The sequence below is a fragment of the Eumetopias jubatus genome, unplaced genomic scaffold, assembly GCF_037043125.1.
Source record: "Eumetopias jubatus isolate StellerSeaLion01/CBP00866 unplaced genomic scaffold, mEumJub1_p1.0 scaffold_3, whole genome shotgun sequence".
Lineage (NCBI taxonomy): Eukaryota > Metazoa > Chordata > Mammalia > Carnivora > Otariidae > Eumetopias > Eumetopias jubatus.
This window is the reverse complement of record NW_028274809.1, coordinates 122,388,702-122,406,767: the sequence shown is the minus strand read 5'-3', so window position 1 is coordinate 122,406,767 and position 18,066 is coordinate 122,388,702. Positions and strand designations below refer to the sequence as shown.

Genomic DNA, 18,066 nt, shown 5'->3' with positions numbered 1-18,066 from the left:
CTTTCCTGCTTTTTCGAAGATTAGTTGACCATAGAGTTGAGGGTCCATTTCTGGGCTCTCTATTCTGTTCCATTGATCTATGTGTCTGTTTTTGTGTCAGTACCATGCTGTCTTAATGATTATAGCTTTGTAATACAGCTCGAAATCCAGAATTGTGATGCCTCCAGCTTTGGTTTTCTTTTTCAACACTACTTTGGATATTTGTGGTCTTTTCTGGTTCCATACAAATTTTAGAATTGTTTGCTTCAGCTCTGTGAAAAATTCTGGTGATATTTTGATGGGAACTGCATTGAATGTGTAGACTTCTTTGGGTAGTATAGACATTTTAACAATATTTGTTCTTCCAGTCCATGAGCATGGGATGTTTTCCCATTTCTTTGTGCCTTCCTCAATTTCTTTCATAAGTGTTCAGTAGTTTTCAGAGTATAGATCTTTTAACTCTTGGTTAGGCTTATTCCTAGGTATCTTGTAAATGGGATCAATTCCTTGATTTCTCTTTCTGCTGCTTCATTATTGATATATAGAAATGCAACAGACTTCTGTGTGTTGGCTTTATATCCTGCGACTTTGCTGAATTCTTGTATCAATTCTAGCAATTTTTTGGTAGAATCTTTTGGGTTTTCTACATCGAGTATCATATCATCTGTGAAGAGTGAGAGTTTGACTTCTTCTTTGCTGATTTGGATGCCTTTTATTTCTTTTTGTTGTCTGATTGCTGAGGCTAGGACTTCCATTACTATGCTGAACAGCAGTGGTAAGAGTAGACATCCCTGTCATGTTTCTGACCTTAGAGGAAAAGCTCTCAGTTTTTCCCCATTGAGGATGACATTAGCTGTGGGTCTTTAATATATGTTCTTTATTATGTTGAGGTATGTTCCCTCTACCTCTACTGTTTTTATTATGTTGAGGATGCTGTATTTTATCAAATGTTTTTTCTACATTTACTGAGAGGATGATCTGGTTCTTATCCTTCCTTTTATTAATGTACTATATAATGCTGATTGATTCGTGGATATTGAACCACCCTTGCAGCCCAGAAAAAAATCCCACTTGGTCATGGTGAATAATCCTTTTAATGTAATGTTGGATCCAATTAGCTAGTATCTTGTTGAGAATTTTTGCATCCATGTTCATCAGGGATATTGGTAAAAGACCTTTTTCTTATTTAAATCTCCTTGAATAAAATAAAAAAATAATAATAAAATAAAGCTCCTTGAAAGAAAACAGCATTGGTAATCTACAAGGTAGTATAGATTTATGATACATATGGAAGGGAAGTGTTTGATAACAGCACAAATGCTAGAAGGAGAGAGACGGAAGCATACACTTGGAGGATTCTTACACAGTTGACCCTTGAACGACATGGGGATTAGGGGCAACAATCCCACATGCAGTCAAAAATCCACGTATAACTTTTGACTCCCACAAAACTTAACTACTAATAGCCTACTGTTGACTGGAGCCTTCCTGATAACACAGTCAACTGATTAACACATGTTTTGTATGTTATATGTATTAGATGCTATATTCTTACAATAAAGTAAACTGGAGGAAAGAAAATGTAATTAAGAAAATGACAAGAAAGAGAAAATTTATTTTCAGTACTGTATTGTATTTACTGAAAAAAATCCACATATAAGGGAACCCACTCAGTTCAAGCCATGTTGTTCAAGAGTCAACTGTACTATATGTGAAATGATATAATATCGCTTCAAGTCAGAATATGAAAAGTTAAAGATAGAAACTATGAACACTAAAGCAACCACTAAAATAACCCTATAAGATACAGATAGCTAACATATCAGTATAGCTAAGGGAACAAATGGAATCATAATAAATATTCAGTTAATATAAAAGAAGGCAGTAAAATAGGGAAATAAAAAAAAAAGAACATGTGTGTTGGATAGAAAATAACAGGAAGGTCGTAGACTTCATCCCAATCAAATCAATAACATATGTACATCAAAGGCAGAGCATTCAGATTGGAGAAAAATGCAAGAGCCAATTATGTGCTGCCTGTAAGAAACCACCATAAATATAAAGAAACAAACAGATGAAAAGGAGAAGTATGGAAGGAGGTATGCCATGCTGAACTAATGGAAAACTGGAGTGCACAACTAATACTGAATAAAGTAGATTTCAGGGAAAAGAATATTACCAGGAATAAAGAGGGTCATTTCCTAATGATAAAGTGGGCAATTCATCAAAATGATAAACAATCCTAAATGTTTATGTACCTAATAGTGGAGCTTCAGAACACAGGAAGCAGATAATGATAGAACCAAAAGGAGAAACAGACAAGTCCACAGTTACACTCTAAGATTTCAACAGTTTTCTTTCAATTATGAATAGAACCTGTAGACAGAAAATCAGTAAGGATATAGAATACTTGAGCTATGCCATTGGCCAACCTGACCCATGGCATTTATAGAATGCTTCACACAGATACAGCAAAATAGACACTTTTCTTAAGTATGTATGAATCATTTACCAAGACAGACCTTGTTGTGACTCATAAAACATATCTCAATAAATTTAAAAGGATTCAAGTCATCCAAAATATGTTCTCTAACCACAATGGAATTAAATTAGAAATAAAATCAGAAATGTCTCTACAAAGTCCCAGATATCTGCAAACACAATTAGAAATAATCATGAGTGAAGAAGAAATAATACAAGGAAAATTGAAAACAGTTTGAATCCAATGAAAATGAAACCCAATATATCAAAATTTGTGGACTATAGCTAAAGGAGCAAATAAAGGGAAATTTATTTCTAAAATGTGTACTAAACACACACATTAGAAAAGAAGAAAGATTTCAAACCAATGGTATCAGCTAAACCCAGTATAAGTTTAGCTGATATCAGTTAAATCCAGTATAAGCAGAGTAAAAGAAATCATAAAGATCGGAATAGAAATGAGTTGCATGTTACTTTGCAAAAACAAAAGAAATTCAAGCCACACCTCACACAGTGTACAAAAATTAACTGAAATGGATCACAGATTTAAATATAAAGCCTATAACTTTAAATCTTTTATTATACACACACACACACACACACACACACACATTTTATTTATGAGAGAGAGAGTGAGAGCAAGAGAGATCACAGAGGGAGAGGGACAAGCAGACTCGCCTCTGAGCAGGGAGCCTGATGTGGGGCTCGATCCCAGGACCCAGAGATCATGACCTGAGCCAAAGGCAAATGCTTAACTGACTGAGCCACCCAGGCACCGCAACTTTAAATCTTTTATTAAAGATTTAAGAAATATAGAAGAAAATCTTTGTGATCTAGGGTGATACAAAGATTTTTTAGATAACCTCAAAAACATGGTCTATAAAAGAAAAAAATATGAATTGGACTTCAGGAAAGTTAAGAATGTGTACTCTTCAAAAGCACTGCTAGGAGAAGGCAAAACAAGCCACAGATTGTGGTGGCGGGGGGAGATTGCAAAGCACATAGCTGAAAAAAACTGTATCCAAGATACATAAAAACTCTCAACATTCAATAAGATGGGAAAAAAGCCCAATTAAAAATGGCAAAATATTTGAATAGGTATATTTTTTTAAGAGACTAGGATGGGAGGGGCTTTTGAGGGAGAGGGAGAGAGAGAATCCTAAGCAGGATCCATGCCCAGTGCAGAGCCCAATGCAGGGCTCGATCTCACAACCCTGAGCTCATGACCTCAGCTGAAATCAAGTCGGACACACTTGACCAACTGAGCCACCCAGGAGCCCCTTGAATAGATATTTTATCAAAGAACATATACAGATGTCAAATAAACATAAAAAGATGTTCAACATCATAACATCATTAGTTATTAGGAAAATGCTAGTTAAAACCCCAGATACCACTTCATACCTATTACAATGTCTTTAATTAAAAAGACTGGCCATACCAAGTATTGGCAAAAATGTGGAGGAACTAGATCTCTCACACACTACTGTTGGGGATATAAAATGGTACAACCATCTTGGAAAACGGTTTGGAAAACCTTCTAACATTTTTAAAAGGTTAAACAAATAACTACCATATGACTCAGGCTTTCCTCTCCTAGATATTTACCAAGAGAAACGAAAGCAGATGTCCATATCAAAACTTGTACAAACATGCAGAGCAGCTTTATTTACAATAGACAAAGCCTTGGAGTAGAAGCCCAAAGGTACATTGATGGGTCAATGGATAAATTGTGGTATCAGCACGCTGAAATTTTATTCACCAATAAAAAGGAATGGACTATTCAAAGTAATCATGCTGAATAAAAGAAGCCAGAGAAAAGTAGAGTACATACTACATGATCCCATTTATAGAACATTTTAGAAAATGTAAACTAATCTATACAGATAGAATGGAGGGGCTGTTGGGGAGTGCAGAGGGGTAGGGGGGTAGAATTACATAGAGGCACCAGGATACCTTCGGGAGGACAGATATGTTTGCTGGCTGGATTGTGGTGATGGTCTCTCATGGGTATACATGTCAAAATGTATCAAATTGTATGCTTTACAAATGTGTGGTTTCATATTTATTAATTATACCACGAGAAAGATGCTTTAAAACTGTAACACTGCAAACTTCCTCTTGTTTCGTATTTACTTGGTATAAATATTTCCTTTCATGTTGAACCTTTTAGTATTCTCATATCTTAGGTGTGTACTTTGTAAGCAGTCTAAAGCTAGATTTCACAGCGTATAACATGCATTTAATAAATGCTTTTTGACTGTTCAATAAGTGAATCCATACTGGTAATCTAAATCTTGATTTAGTCTAGAGAATTTAGTTCATGTACATTCATTATGACATCTCTAAACTCATTTCTAAGATCTTATTCTATTCTTTCTTTTTTTTAATCTTTATTTTAAAAAAAAATTTATTTATTTTCTGACAGAGAGAGAAGGAGAGGGAACACAAGCAGGGGGAGTGGGAGAGGGAGAAGCAGGCTCCCCACCGGGCAGGGAGCCCGATGCGGGGCTCGATCCCAGGACCCTGAGATCATGACCCAAGCGGAAGGCAGACACTCAGTGACTGAGCCACCAGGCGCCCCTATTCTATTCTTTCAATTTCTCCCCTCTCCCTCCCTCCCTTCCTTTCATTCTTCTCTCTTTTTTTCTTTTTCCTTTCTCCCCTTTTTGCCTTCACTATCATTGACTGAAATAGTTTTTTTACCCCTCATTCAAACCTTTTCCCCTCTACTGCTTCAAAACTATATACTCTATTTTATTGATTATCCTAGAAAATTTAACACATATAGTTTGATTAACAAAGTGTAAAATTACACAATACCTTTACTCTCTCCCCGGAATAGAAGGACCTTACTCATGGTGGCTTATTTCCTTGAGTGTGTAATGATGTTACATTTTATTCTGCTATGTGCACACAAGTGCTACAGCATGATAACTGAATTTTCAGACCACAGAGGCAGCATGTTTTCTGGCTCTTAAATTGAGGCAGGGCGGATCGTGGGTGAGGAATCCTTAAAGGAGAACGTGTCTCTCTTCCCGATCTTCTCTCAGAGCCAAAGATGAAAGGCTAGCCTCATCCTATGGGGTGAGTTTTCTTTTTCTTCCTAATTCATCCAGTGAGGGTGTGGCCCTTCGGAAATTCCAGATTTATTACAGGGTCCTCCCCTCCGACCTCCCACCCTATTCAGGCACGCAGTTTTGTCTCCTGACCCTCTCACATGTGGCTCGGGCTTCTTTCCTGTACGTTTTCAATTAACCAGAAATATTAATAAATTCTGTATTCTCCAAGCTTTCTGGTTAACAGAGGTAGTGACTAAGAATGCAGTTGTAGGGTTCAGAGTGGCTGGGATCAAACTGAGACTCTACTACTTATTTCCTGTGACTTGACTAATGAAAATCTCTGTACCTCGATTTCCTCACATGTAAAGGGAGAGGCAATAATGGTGCCTGTCTCAGTCCTTGCAGGCATTAAATAAATTAATACATTTAAAGAGCTTAGAACAGTACCCGGTATCCTGGGATACAGTAAGGACTCAAAGAGTAGCTGCTATTATTGCTACAATTTTCGTGCTTAAAGAAAATGTTCTGAGGTTATATTGCATTCTGTTCTACAAAAGGAGAACAGAATGCAATATTCTGCTCATGCCTTACAATATGAATTTTCGTGATATAAATGATTTTCAACTCTCAAATGATGTTACCTAGTTTATTCACATCTGAAGGTAAATAAATGCTTTCCTCATTCACAAAATCGCAAGTATCTGATATCTGTTGCTTTTCTATTTTTCTTCTTTTTAGAAAATTGTTATCTCTGGAGTTTAGATCTTCAAAGTCTGCTTTTTGATTATAAATTATTTCTACATGCTGTCGGAATAGCAGACACTCCTACACAGAGAAGGTTCTACCACTTAAAAGTAGTACGGTAACATTTCATTTTTTTTTAACATAAAATGATGCCAACAGCTGGTTCATTTCATCTCTCGAGTCAAGACACATCAGTGTATGTACTTCAAGCTCTGGAACATATCACACATATCACGTGGGCTGGCCCTGCTCCATTAATGACATGTGAGCCAAATAAATTACAAGTCCAAGCCTTCTCCCCAAATGAAACCGATCACATTTCTCAAATACCTGGTGAATGAAGCTTGGTGGCTGAAGCCACGGTTCTCTTAGGAGATGAAACAGCAGGTTTATTAGCATCTTGATCTTTCTGTACTTCTTTCTTTGATCCTAGACAGAGTTTATAAAAGAGAAAAAAGAAGGAAAGAGAGCTAGTTATAATTGAAACAGTAACACAAGTTGTTTGTGGAAAGGGAGGCTTCACAAAAGGCAAAGGGAACAAAATAATATTTGGGTGATTAGTTGCTATGGTCACCACCCCGTGTGCTTCAGGGAGGACACACTCATTTAGGGCAAAGGGAATTTCGTTGTAGCGTTCAGGGGAATCAGCACACTGCTGCCTCTGATTTGATGAAAAACACCCCTGGCTCTGGAGGTCACTGCACCTGAATGCCTCTGACAAACTATCTGGGAATTAAAGTTGTACCGTCCTCAGCCACCAACTCAGCCTGCCCTCCTCTTCCTGCCCCAACACTTTTTCAGAAGACAGAGATGGAAGCTGGAGCCGAACACAGCTGCTAATGACTTTGGCATCCCTGAGACCCGAGCCATGGGGGACATGGTCTGCGTCTAATGAATTTCCATGCAGCTGGGCGGCTGAGGTGACCTGGAGAGGCTCTGAGCTCTCTCGGCTGCAGCTGGGCCTTCTTCGTGGGACCTGCTGGCGGCGCTGACCGCAGCAGAGTGGGATAACTTGAGTGCAGGCAATAACTAAGAACAGCATGGGGCTGCTCCTGAAATTATGTCTGGGTGCAGAGCGCCGTTTCCCCATGAATGCCGGCCACACACACTCACCTTTACATCACCTTCGTCGGAGAAGCCCAGGACCATGGATGGAGGAGTAGAGAAATACTACACACCTGGACGTACCCAGACCCGCCTCCACTTCAGCACAATTTATCATGTCATTTTAACAGTAAAGCTTGGGAATGGCTCCTGAGATACGGAACCCATCCCAGGCCCCACTCCCCAAAGCCTGCGACCTCACTCTTCTTCCAGGGCTAACTGCTGGTGGTGATTTGCTGGTTATTCTTCCAGACCTCTTTCTAGGTACTTATAAATATTACCTACACATATACAAACACAGCGCTTGGTTAGCTAAATATATCACATATTGCAATTTCTTTTTACCTACCCACATCTTTAAAGATCTTTTTCCTATCAGCGTATTTATAGATCTTTTAAAAAATGCCACATGTGAATAGTCAATGAATGTGCCATAATTCGTTTCCCCATCCTCCTATTGATGAACATTTAGATTGTTTGCAAGTTATAGCTATTAAAATAGCGACACGTGCTGCAATACGCATTCTTCTACTGGTTTCTTTGCACACAGGGACCAGTATCTTTTCAGGAAAAATACATAGAAGTGCTTTTGTTGGATTAAGAGTCTGCTCCTTTGCTGGATCGCTAGACACAGTCCAACTGTCTTCCACAAGGAGCTACTAATTTACACTCCCAGCCAACAGTGCACGAGGGTAACTCTTTCTGCATGCCCCATACCCTATTGACATGGAAGTCTCAATCATTTTAATTTTTGCCAGACACTTAGAGTCTTTTCCTATTGGTCATGTGCCTTTCTTTGTTTGAAAATAGCCTAATTAAATCCTCTGCCTATTTTTCTTCCTGATGTATTAAGAACTCTTCATTTATTCTGGATATTAATCTTTTCTTTGCCTGCTATATAAGTTATATTTTCCAGCCTTTCACTTTCTAAAATTTATTTATAGTATATTTCATTGCACTGTGATTTTAAATTTTAATATGTTCAAATATACCAATTTTTCCCTTTATATAAAAACACCATTATAGGTGATTTATATGTACGTGTGCATACATGTGTATGCGCACGTGTGTATATATGATGGTGGGGAGAGATTATTCCAGGAGTTTGGAGAGAGAGGCAGGTATTTGGATCCAACCTCCCCATCTTTCATCCTTTTCTGGCCTGACTGGGTTCCCACATCCCCCGCACCATTGGACCTGCCTCACTACCTCTCCATCCTTGTTAACTGTCCTTCTGCTCGTCCCCCCACACACCTGTCACCATCTCTGCTTTACTGCTTTTCGACAGACTCTTTATTCTCGTTGATTGAACTCTTCTAAAGCCTGAATTCTCTTTTGTATTTTTTCTTTTTTTATTAAGATTTTATTTATTTATTTGTCAGAGAGAGAGAAAGAGAGCACAAGCAGGAGGAGTGGCAAGCAGAGGGAGAAGCAGGCTCCCTGCTGAGCAGGGACCCCGATGTGGGGCTCGATCCCAGGACCCTGGGATCATGACCTGAGCCACAGGCAGATGCTTAACTGACTGAGCCACCCAGGCACCCCTTCTCTTTTGTATTTCTCCCCCGTTGCTTTTTTTTCTTCCTATTCTCAATATGCTTCATGGCATTTAGTTTAACACACCCTCAGTCTTTCATATCTCGGTAAGTGGCACCATCATTCACTCAGTGTGCTCAGGCCCCAACACTAGGAGTCATCTTGGTTTGTGTCTTTGCTCCCTGCCCCCATTCGGCCCATTAGCAAAGCTTGTTGGTTCTCCTCTAAGTACATCCCAGGGCTGACCACTTCCCTCCCCTCTGCTGCCCCTGCAGAGCCCAACGCCACCACTTCCTTGTCCTCCCCACTAGAGCCTCCTACCTGATCTCCTGTTCCCACTCCTGCTCCTTTGCAGCTTATTCTCCCAGAGCAGCAGATGAATTGCTTCAAATCTAAGTTAGAGCAAGTGATTCTCAATCTCGAAACCCTCTGAGCCCCTTCCAAGATACTCAGAATGAACTGTAAACTCCTTGTCACATCTATGAGGTCCTACAGACCAGCTCTAGCCAACAGAAATACAATATGAGCCGCTTGTGTCATTTAAAATTTCCTTGTAACAATATTTAAAAAGTGAAAATCGTAGTGAAACTAATTGTAATAACATTTTTGATTTCACCCAACATATTCAGTATCACTCCAACATCTGGCACTGGCTACATTCTGAGTTCTCAATAATGGCTCACGAGGCCCCAGCCACCATACTGAGCAGTGCCGCCCCAGATGATCTGGTCTCCTGCCTACTTCATAGACACAGTGTGGTAGCTAACTTTATGTGTCCACTGGACTGGGCCACGGGGTGCCCAGACGTTTGGTCAAACATTTTTCTGGGTGTTCCTAGATGAGATTAAATTTAAATTGGTAGACTGGGGAAAGCAGACTACCCTCCCCAACGGGAGTAGGCGTCCTACAATCTGCTGATGGCGTGGGCAGAACAAAAGCCTAAGAAGGAACGTCACATGCCTGACTGTTTGAGCTGGGATATCGGTCTTCTGCCCTCAGACTGGAACTTACACCATCAGCTGTCTCTGGGTCTCTGGCTTGCCGACTGCAGACCTGGGGACTTCTCAGCTTCCACAAACATGTGAGCCAATGCCTCATAAGAAATTTCTTTATATATATAAAGTCTTTACTTAAAATAACAGATTTTATATTATATAATACGTAAATTATATATATTCTGTATCTTCTGTCTCTATATAAAGTGTATTACATGTACATGTATGTATGTCCTATCGGTTCTGTTTCTCTGGAGAACCCTAACACACACGTGGCATCACTCTGCCCCTGCTCATGCACTCCAGCCATGCTGAAGCCATGCCTCCTCCCATTCTCCATTCAGCTCCATTTAGCTGGATTCCTTCTGCACAGAACATGTTTCCCCGAGACCTTGAGCATGGTTCACCCATCCATTCATTCAGGTCTCTGCACAAATGATAATCTTCAGAGAGGCCATGCCTTACCCTACAGGTGAGACAGCCCTCCTGCCCCCTGCCACTGTCCCCTTCACTTGCTTCATTCCTCTTCATAGTGTGTATCATACCCCAAATACATGATACCCTCCTCTGTTTTGTTTACTGTCTGCCTTCCCCGCTAGATCCTAAGCGTCAACCACAGGGCCCCACCCGTCCTGGCCCAGTGTGGTCATTCAGTCAATTCCGCCTCTTGTCTCCTCCCTCCCACCGGGCTTCTTTCAAGATATCCTGCTCAGGCACCTCAGGGCTTCCAGAAGGCTGGAACCTGGGGTCCTGAAAGCCCCCCACTTCACTCCACCGAAGCCAGACCCACCCTGCAGAGAACCCAATCTATGGCTCACTCCATTCTTCTCATCCCTCCTTCTGCTCAGATTTTAGGTATCAACAAATACAAAAAGGTACGGGCACTCAGGGGAGCTGAAATGTTAAAAGCCAAAAGTCTGCATTAAACACATTACTTTAGAAGAAAATTAAACATGAATATTTATTCAGTGTCTCAATATTTTTCATTCAGACTTCGTGAGGTATGACTTGCCTGCTTCTATCAAAAATTTAAGTATCGAGGGGCGCCTGAGTGGCTCAGTCGGTTAAGTGGCTGCCTTCGGCTCAGGTCATGATCCCAGGGTCTTGGGATCGAGCCCCATGTCGGGCTCCCTGCTCAGCGGGGAGCCTGCTTCTCCCTCTCCCACTCCCCCTGCTTGTGTTCCCTCTCTCGCTGTCTCTCTCTGTCAAATAAATAAGTAAAATCTTTTTTAAAAAATTTAAATATCGATATACCTGACCTAGCAGTTCTGCTCCCACAGATCTCTCTTTGGAACCTCTGAGTGTTACCTTCCATGGCCATAGGGGTTTTGCAGCTGTGCTTAAGGGAAAAGATTATGTGCAAAGAGATTTCATACATTATTCACAATAATAAAGGAGAGTAAATCATCAAAATGCACACTGGGAAATGGTTAAATAAATTGTGGTATATCCATACCATGCACTTTTATGCAGCCATTAAAAAGAATGAAGTAGCTCTATATTGTACCAGCACAGAAGATTTCCATGATAAATAAAAGAGCTAGCTGTTGAACTCTATGCATGGTATTATCCCATTTTTATAACACAAAATGTTATCTGTATTATACTTTAAACTATATAAGAAGATTTGAAAGAAAGGCACCAAGTTGTTAATAATGGTTACCTCTGAGCAGCAGGATTGAGTGCATATTACTTTTTATTTTACTATGCTTCTGCATTATTTTCATTTTTTATGATGACCACATATTACTTTTATAATAAGAAATAAACAATAAGAGGAGTGAAGCCAAAACCAAAATGAAAATGATTTGTCTGATCCATGAAAGGATGAGGAGAGAAACCAGCCTCGTACACCCAATTCTACAAGAACAACTTTGATGGAAGGTTTCATGGTCCCTCCCATAGGAACACAGTGCTGCCTAGAAAACTCCTGTGTGGTTCTGGGAATTCTTGATGGCACAGAAAATTACAGCAATTAGTCAAGGCTTTCAGTACTTTTTGCAGTTTTCTTGCAATCCAGACTCAGCCTTAATGATTTTGAAGTGTACCATAAGCTTTCACCTAACTCTGTAAGACCTCTGAGTATGTAGGAATGCCAGACTGGGCTGTGGCCTCATGGTTTTCCTCCTGTCCTTCTGGACATTCTCTCTCTCTCTCCTTCACTGTGGCTTCCTCCTTTGCCTGCACCGGAGGAAAGCTGTCCCAGGGTTCTGTCTCACCTTTCTCCCGGTCTACCCTTCCGGATGCTCCTGACTTCTCAGCATGCTTGCACCACCAAGTTGCAGACGCTGCTGCCCATCAACACTGTCATTTCCAATCCAGATGGGCCCAGACATCGTTCCTGAGATCCAGACCTGTTTTTAGCAGCCAACTAGACACTACCGCCACCTACTAGACGACCAGATCACCACACCGCAACTGGAATGAATTTTCTTCTTCTCAAATAACTCTTCTTCCTAGATTTTCTTTCTTGGTCAGTCGTTCCCCTGGTCACTGAAACCAGAAGCCAGCAAGTCCTCTTCTTTATGCTCTCATATCTAATCAGCCACTACTTGTCTGCCTCATAAAGCAGCTCCTGCATCTGGCCCTGTTCCCATTCACACTATTTACCCTAGCTCAGTTCTCATTATTTCTCCCTGGGACAGCTGGAAAAATCTCCTAAGTGATTTCTTGGTCCTGTGTCTTACCTTCTTCATGTTTACCTGACTCATCCTTCTTAAGGGGATGACCTTTCCTAATCATTAACCAGAGCACATGATTGTCCTTTTAAAGCCGTTCCAAAGCTTTCCCTGGTCTTTGGCAGCAAATCCCAACTGTATGGCATGGGGTACGCAACCTCCAGGGCCCTGCTTTTTCTGCCACGGGCCCTGCAGTGGACCCCGCAGTTCCCATGTGACATTCTTATCTTCACCTAGGCTGCTGTCTTGGGCTGGAGCGCTCCGTCTCTCCTTTGTTGGCTTTGGCCCACTCCTCATCATTCCCAGATTCAGCTCACCTCTCTTCACTGAAAGCCTCTATATTATTCCCTGTTGCCCCTTGGGACAAATGACCACAAACGAGTGGTTTAGAACAACACAGATCTATTCTCTTATAGTTCTGGGAGGCCAGAAGCACGGAGTCAGTTTCACTGGACTAAAGTCAGTGCGCCAGCAGGGCTCATTCTTTCCGGAGGTTTCAGGGAAGAATCTGTTTCCTTGCCTTTTTCAGCTTCCGGTGTTCCTTGGTGAGTGGCCGCCTCGACCCTCTTCAAGGCACATCACTCCGATCTCTGCTTCTGTGGTCACATCTCCTTCTCTAACTACTCCTGCCTTCCGCTTATGAGGACCCTTGGGATTACACTGGGTCTACGCAGCTAATTCAGGATCATCTCCCCATCTCAAGACCCTGAGCTTAAGCACAGCTGCAAAGCCCCTGTGGCCATGGAAGGTAACACTCAGTGGTTCTGATTAGGGCATCATTTAACCTATGATAATACCTTCTGTGTCTGACTGAATGAATAAATGAGGAAACTGTTTTTACTCACCGAAAAAGCACTAATTTCTTGGTCTGTATGAATCTCCTGAGTCCCCGTCACTTATTTCTGAAGCTTTTACTAATTTCCCCAACTCCTCTTGAATATTTGTCTTTCCTTAAACCCTGTTCAGCCTTCCCAGTTTTCTCTCCCCTAGTGTAGACTATATATACCTCTAGCGGACATCTCTTGTTTGGCCTGATCAGCTTCTTTTAAAGCACCCATGCTCACATGGGGGGACTAAGCCTTCCCTCCTCATGGGCCACGTGATTGGTGTGTGTGTGTGTCGGGGCGGGGGGGCTGATACACCTGGATCTGGAGATGGGCCTGTGACCCAGGCCTGCCCAATCAGAGCTCTGCATCATGCTGGAGTGACAGAGCATCCTGGTTTGAGAAGGAACACAAAATCCAGATTGGGATAATGAGAGCCTTTCTCTTACAAATTTTGCTGGAATTACTAGAAAAGAATTCTTTTTCTGATTGATGCCTAAACTGGTGGAATGTAAGCCTGAACTGCCTTGGACTATCTCTGGCTCCGTGCGGGGAGAGCCTTTGCCAAGTAGCAGCCAAGAGAGGGGGACGTAGGGACAAGAGACAAAAAAAAAAAAACATTCACGATGTCACTATTTAAGGACCTGGGTACAGCCTACCTCACATTAGCAATATCAGCTGGACTTGTCAGTTATGTGAGCTCAAATCCTTCTGACCTTTTGCATTCTCTTTTGCTTAAGGCAGTTTGATTAGGTTTTTGTGACTTGCAACCAGACAAGGCCTGAGAAGGTCAGCTAGAGAAAATAGCTCCTTAACAGGTATGTGTGTGTATATATATATATATATATATATATATATATATATATATATATATATACATGCTCCTCTCTTATGGGTTCATAACTGGTCAAAGCTACTTCTTGCATACCTCAGTGTACCTTCTGCACATGGAGATTCAGAGCTATATAAAAGAATTTATGTATACAAAATCCAGAGCCCTGTTGGTGGCGCTTTTGGGGGTGGAAGGGAGAAGGTGCTGGGAGGGGAAGAAATACCAGCCTCATTGGAATCAGAGCATAAGATCATAGTTTTGATTTGAAACCCTGTTACTGATCATATCCACCCCAGTGCAATTACTATACCTTCAAATGGTCCTGAAGTGTTAGCTATACATAAAGCAGCAAAAACCTCCCAAAGGTCTAAGTTGAAGGGTTCTGCCTGGCAATCCAAGCGCAGTAGCTCAGGAAAAAAAAAAAAAAAGAATAGTGTAAAAGCTCAGTTTCTCATGTGGACAAGGCCTTCCACGGTGACATGAGTGACTATTGCAGCTGCTGGGAGAAGACCCATTTTGTGTTTTAGTCCTGAGCTGGACATCATAAAAGTAACTGACACCGCGTTCATCATGGGTGCTCAAGGCAGAGACCACTTGCTGGGTTGCCTGGGAGCCGTGAGAATCTGAGGAAAGCTGCCAAGAATGATGCGCTTGCTCTGAGGATGAGGCTGGCATCTTAAAAACAAAATGAAATGGTAAATGACAGTGGGTCATTCAGGGTCCTGACTGAGCACCTCGAAATGGGGAAAAAATAGATTTTAAGTTAATGGTTAGAAGAATGCTATATCCTTGTTTCATAAAACTAAATAAGCATGTCAAAAAAAATCAAAGGGAAATTTTACAGGCTCTGAACCTCACACACAATGGGCCATGTGTACATGCGAGTCAATCTCAATATAACTAAGGAAAGATAGGAAACAAAAAAGGATAAAGAAATATACACAGCAATAGACTTTATCCCCCAACTGTCTAACAGTCGCACACTATGCACCTGTCAAAGCCAGGGTAATAGGGCTGATTCTTTCCTGGCCCTACGGACCCACCCCCAGACAAGGAACAAGAATGGAAGGAAGATGGAGAGGAGCCAGAAGAAAAATGAAATGCAAACGTGGCAACAATGCAAGTAATTATTATTGTGCCAGTGTAACTGAAAAGAGGTAAATAGGAAAAAAATGAATGATGTAATCAGGAAGCAGGGATTCTGATGTCACTTAAAAGATAAATGGAATGTGGGAACATTTCAAGGGAAGATTTACAGAGTTTGAATAGAATGGGGCACAGAAACATTATCTAGCTAGGAATGTATCAAATAATATATCCCCCCCCCCCGGCCCCAGTGTACTCTTACTCATTCATTATTAAGCACCAAATATGCATCAGGCGCTGTTCCACTGAAAGAGACTGGTACGAGCTGTCATGGAGATTATACTTTTGTTGAATGTATATAATCACGTTTATAAATGCCTGGAACTAGGTTGCAGTTGCTTCCGTGTATATTATCTCACTTTGCCCCACTTCTAAACTCTGCTGCTATTGCTACTGGTACCATTAATTTGCAAATGAAGAAAGTGAAGGTATGGAGGTTGTAACATAGCCACATTTACCAGTATGTGGCTGAGCCAAGCTCTGAACCTGTGATTTCTTGCCCTCACTTTAGCCTGCATTTCATTGCAATGGCCCCAGTGAGTCCTGAGACATAATGAATCCTATGGCCTGCCCGCCCACCTGTACTCAGAAACACAGTGAATCCAGGTGAGTCTGACCCCACATGACAGTCCAAAGGACAGTAGGATGGGGCCCGGGTGAGAACACTCAGAGTGGAGTCAAGGGAGAGGGCAGGAGCACGTAGACACTAAAGGTCTTCTATTTTGGGTGGGGACTAAGAGACCAGACTAAGAGACAAGGCATTTGTTTTCTAAAGCTGGAAGCCAGTGAATCCCTACCTCGTTTCCACCCCACGACCCGGCCTTCCTCTCTCTCTCAGTCCATACTGTGTGGAACTTGTTACACTTTGCCAAATAACCTCCCTCTTCCACTTTCATCCTCAGTCTCTCCCACAGCAAACTTCTCAAATGGTCCCCACTTGTCCTTATCCTCCTCACCTGATTTATCTCTAACTCAGGAGGTCCCCTTCAAACTATCTAATACCCCACCAGAACCTGAAGCCTCCATGTTCTTGTGAAACCCCTCTTCCCTCGATGTTCTAATGTTCTGGTCTACGCCAACACTGTTCCCTATTGTCACCTACAGCAGCGTTACTGTCCGTCTCTTACCCCCAGGTAGGGACTTCCTGTTTACCCCAGGTCCTGCCATCACCCTAGAAATGTCAATGATCTCATGCATAACTCATCTGACATCCCAGCCTTTCAGTCCTTTGACATCTGCAACTCCTGCCAGGCACCTTTAATCAGGACCCCTGGGCATCACCCTGGATCCTGTCATCAGCTAGAACTTCACCTCTGAAATTCACATACTCTACTTTGGAACACAACCTTCTATCCTCCAGCCATCTCACTATGTTACTGCCACTCCATCAGTTCATTCCCCTCATCTAGATTATAAATCCCTTTACCCCCAAACTACTAGGCTCTTCCTGTCTTCACCTCCTTTCCTATCCAACCTAAAGTTGATCCCAACGTCCTTCCCTTCTACTGCCTTCCTCTCCACACTCTTGCTCTAATATCAGAAACCACCATGGTCACAAGTATCTGCAGAACCCAACCCTAGCCTAACCTAGTTGTCATCTTCCACTAGTCCAGCTAGAAGACACAATGACACAGATGGGGCCATCAGATTTACAGTCACTGGCTATAACTGCGGCCACAACACAGGCCAGTAATTCTACTTTTTCTCTTTATCTTTTGCATTCCTCTTTTTAACCTATTTAAAAAAAAAAACAACAAAGTTTGACATCTGAATCTTTCTAAAAGATCAGTCCACAGGCTTTAAACAAAACTTAGCAGTATCCCACCCTCCATATGCCCAATTCATACTCATCACTTTTAATTTCTTCAGCTATTTTTCCTCGTATTTATCTCTATGTATCTAAGTAACAGGTTTATACTGCTATACCTTGATATTTACACATTAGACATATTTTAATATCCTCCTACTACAGAAAATAACAATTTTGCTCTCCATAGACTTGCTTCTACACCACCTCCCTCATCAATACAGTTGTACCATAACTTTTGATTAAGTCAAAATTCACTGTTCACCTTGTTACAATTACATGAATATTATTCACAACTGATCCATTTTCTTACTTGTATGACTTTTTGTCTTCCCTGGATTTAACAGCTGCCTTGGTTTTTGTTTGCTTAGATTTCTATATATTTTGCTAATTCTCCACCAAAACACTCTATCAGAGCACAAGTTTCTTCTCACAGTCATGTAAAAGTCTCTGTTTTATTTTCCTGGAACCCTCAATTCTCCATTTTGTTCTGGACTGGTAATTTCTATGACTGTTGCAGGGCTGTCATCCTAAAGCCTCCCTTCATCATCATTCTGGGAAATTCCTTTGCCTCTTTCCTATGTAAGGTCCCTTTTATCTGGACCTCATGTCTTCCTTTTTCTTGGTCTGCTTCCTTATTCTGGTAGAGCACATTTCGTTTCTGAGGTTCCAGAGAAATGTACATAGGAGGTAAATTATCTGACATCATCCATGGCTGAAAATTTCTTTATATAATTAATTGGCTTAATCCAGAATTCTAATATGGTAATCATTTCCCCCAGAACTGTGAATGCGGTTTCTCGTTCAGCTTGCAGGGCTGCTATCGAGGAGTCTGATGCCATTATCAATTTCATCCTTTTGTATGTGATCTGTTTGCTCTC

The 18,066-nt window shown here is 41.4% G+C and overlaps 1 protein-coding gene across 3 annotated transcripts in view; it reads right to left on the bottom strand.

Annotated features, from left to right (window-relative positions):
- Positions 1 to 18,066, bottom strand: part of MTUS2 (microtubule associated scaffold protein 2) — a 379,630-nt gene that overhangs the window by 138,104 nt on the left and 223,460 nt on the right. For all 3 annotated transcript variants that reach the window (XM_028107283.2, XM_028107293.2, XM_028107299.2), the window contains one exon: positions 6,597 to 6,695. In XM_028107283.2, coding sequence (XP_027963084.2) covers positions 6,597 to 6,695 — 99 coding nt within the window. The remainder of the gene's footprint in view (positions 1 to 6,596; positions 6,696 to 18,066) is intronic.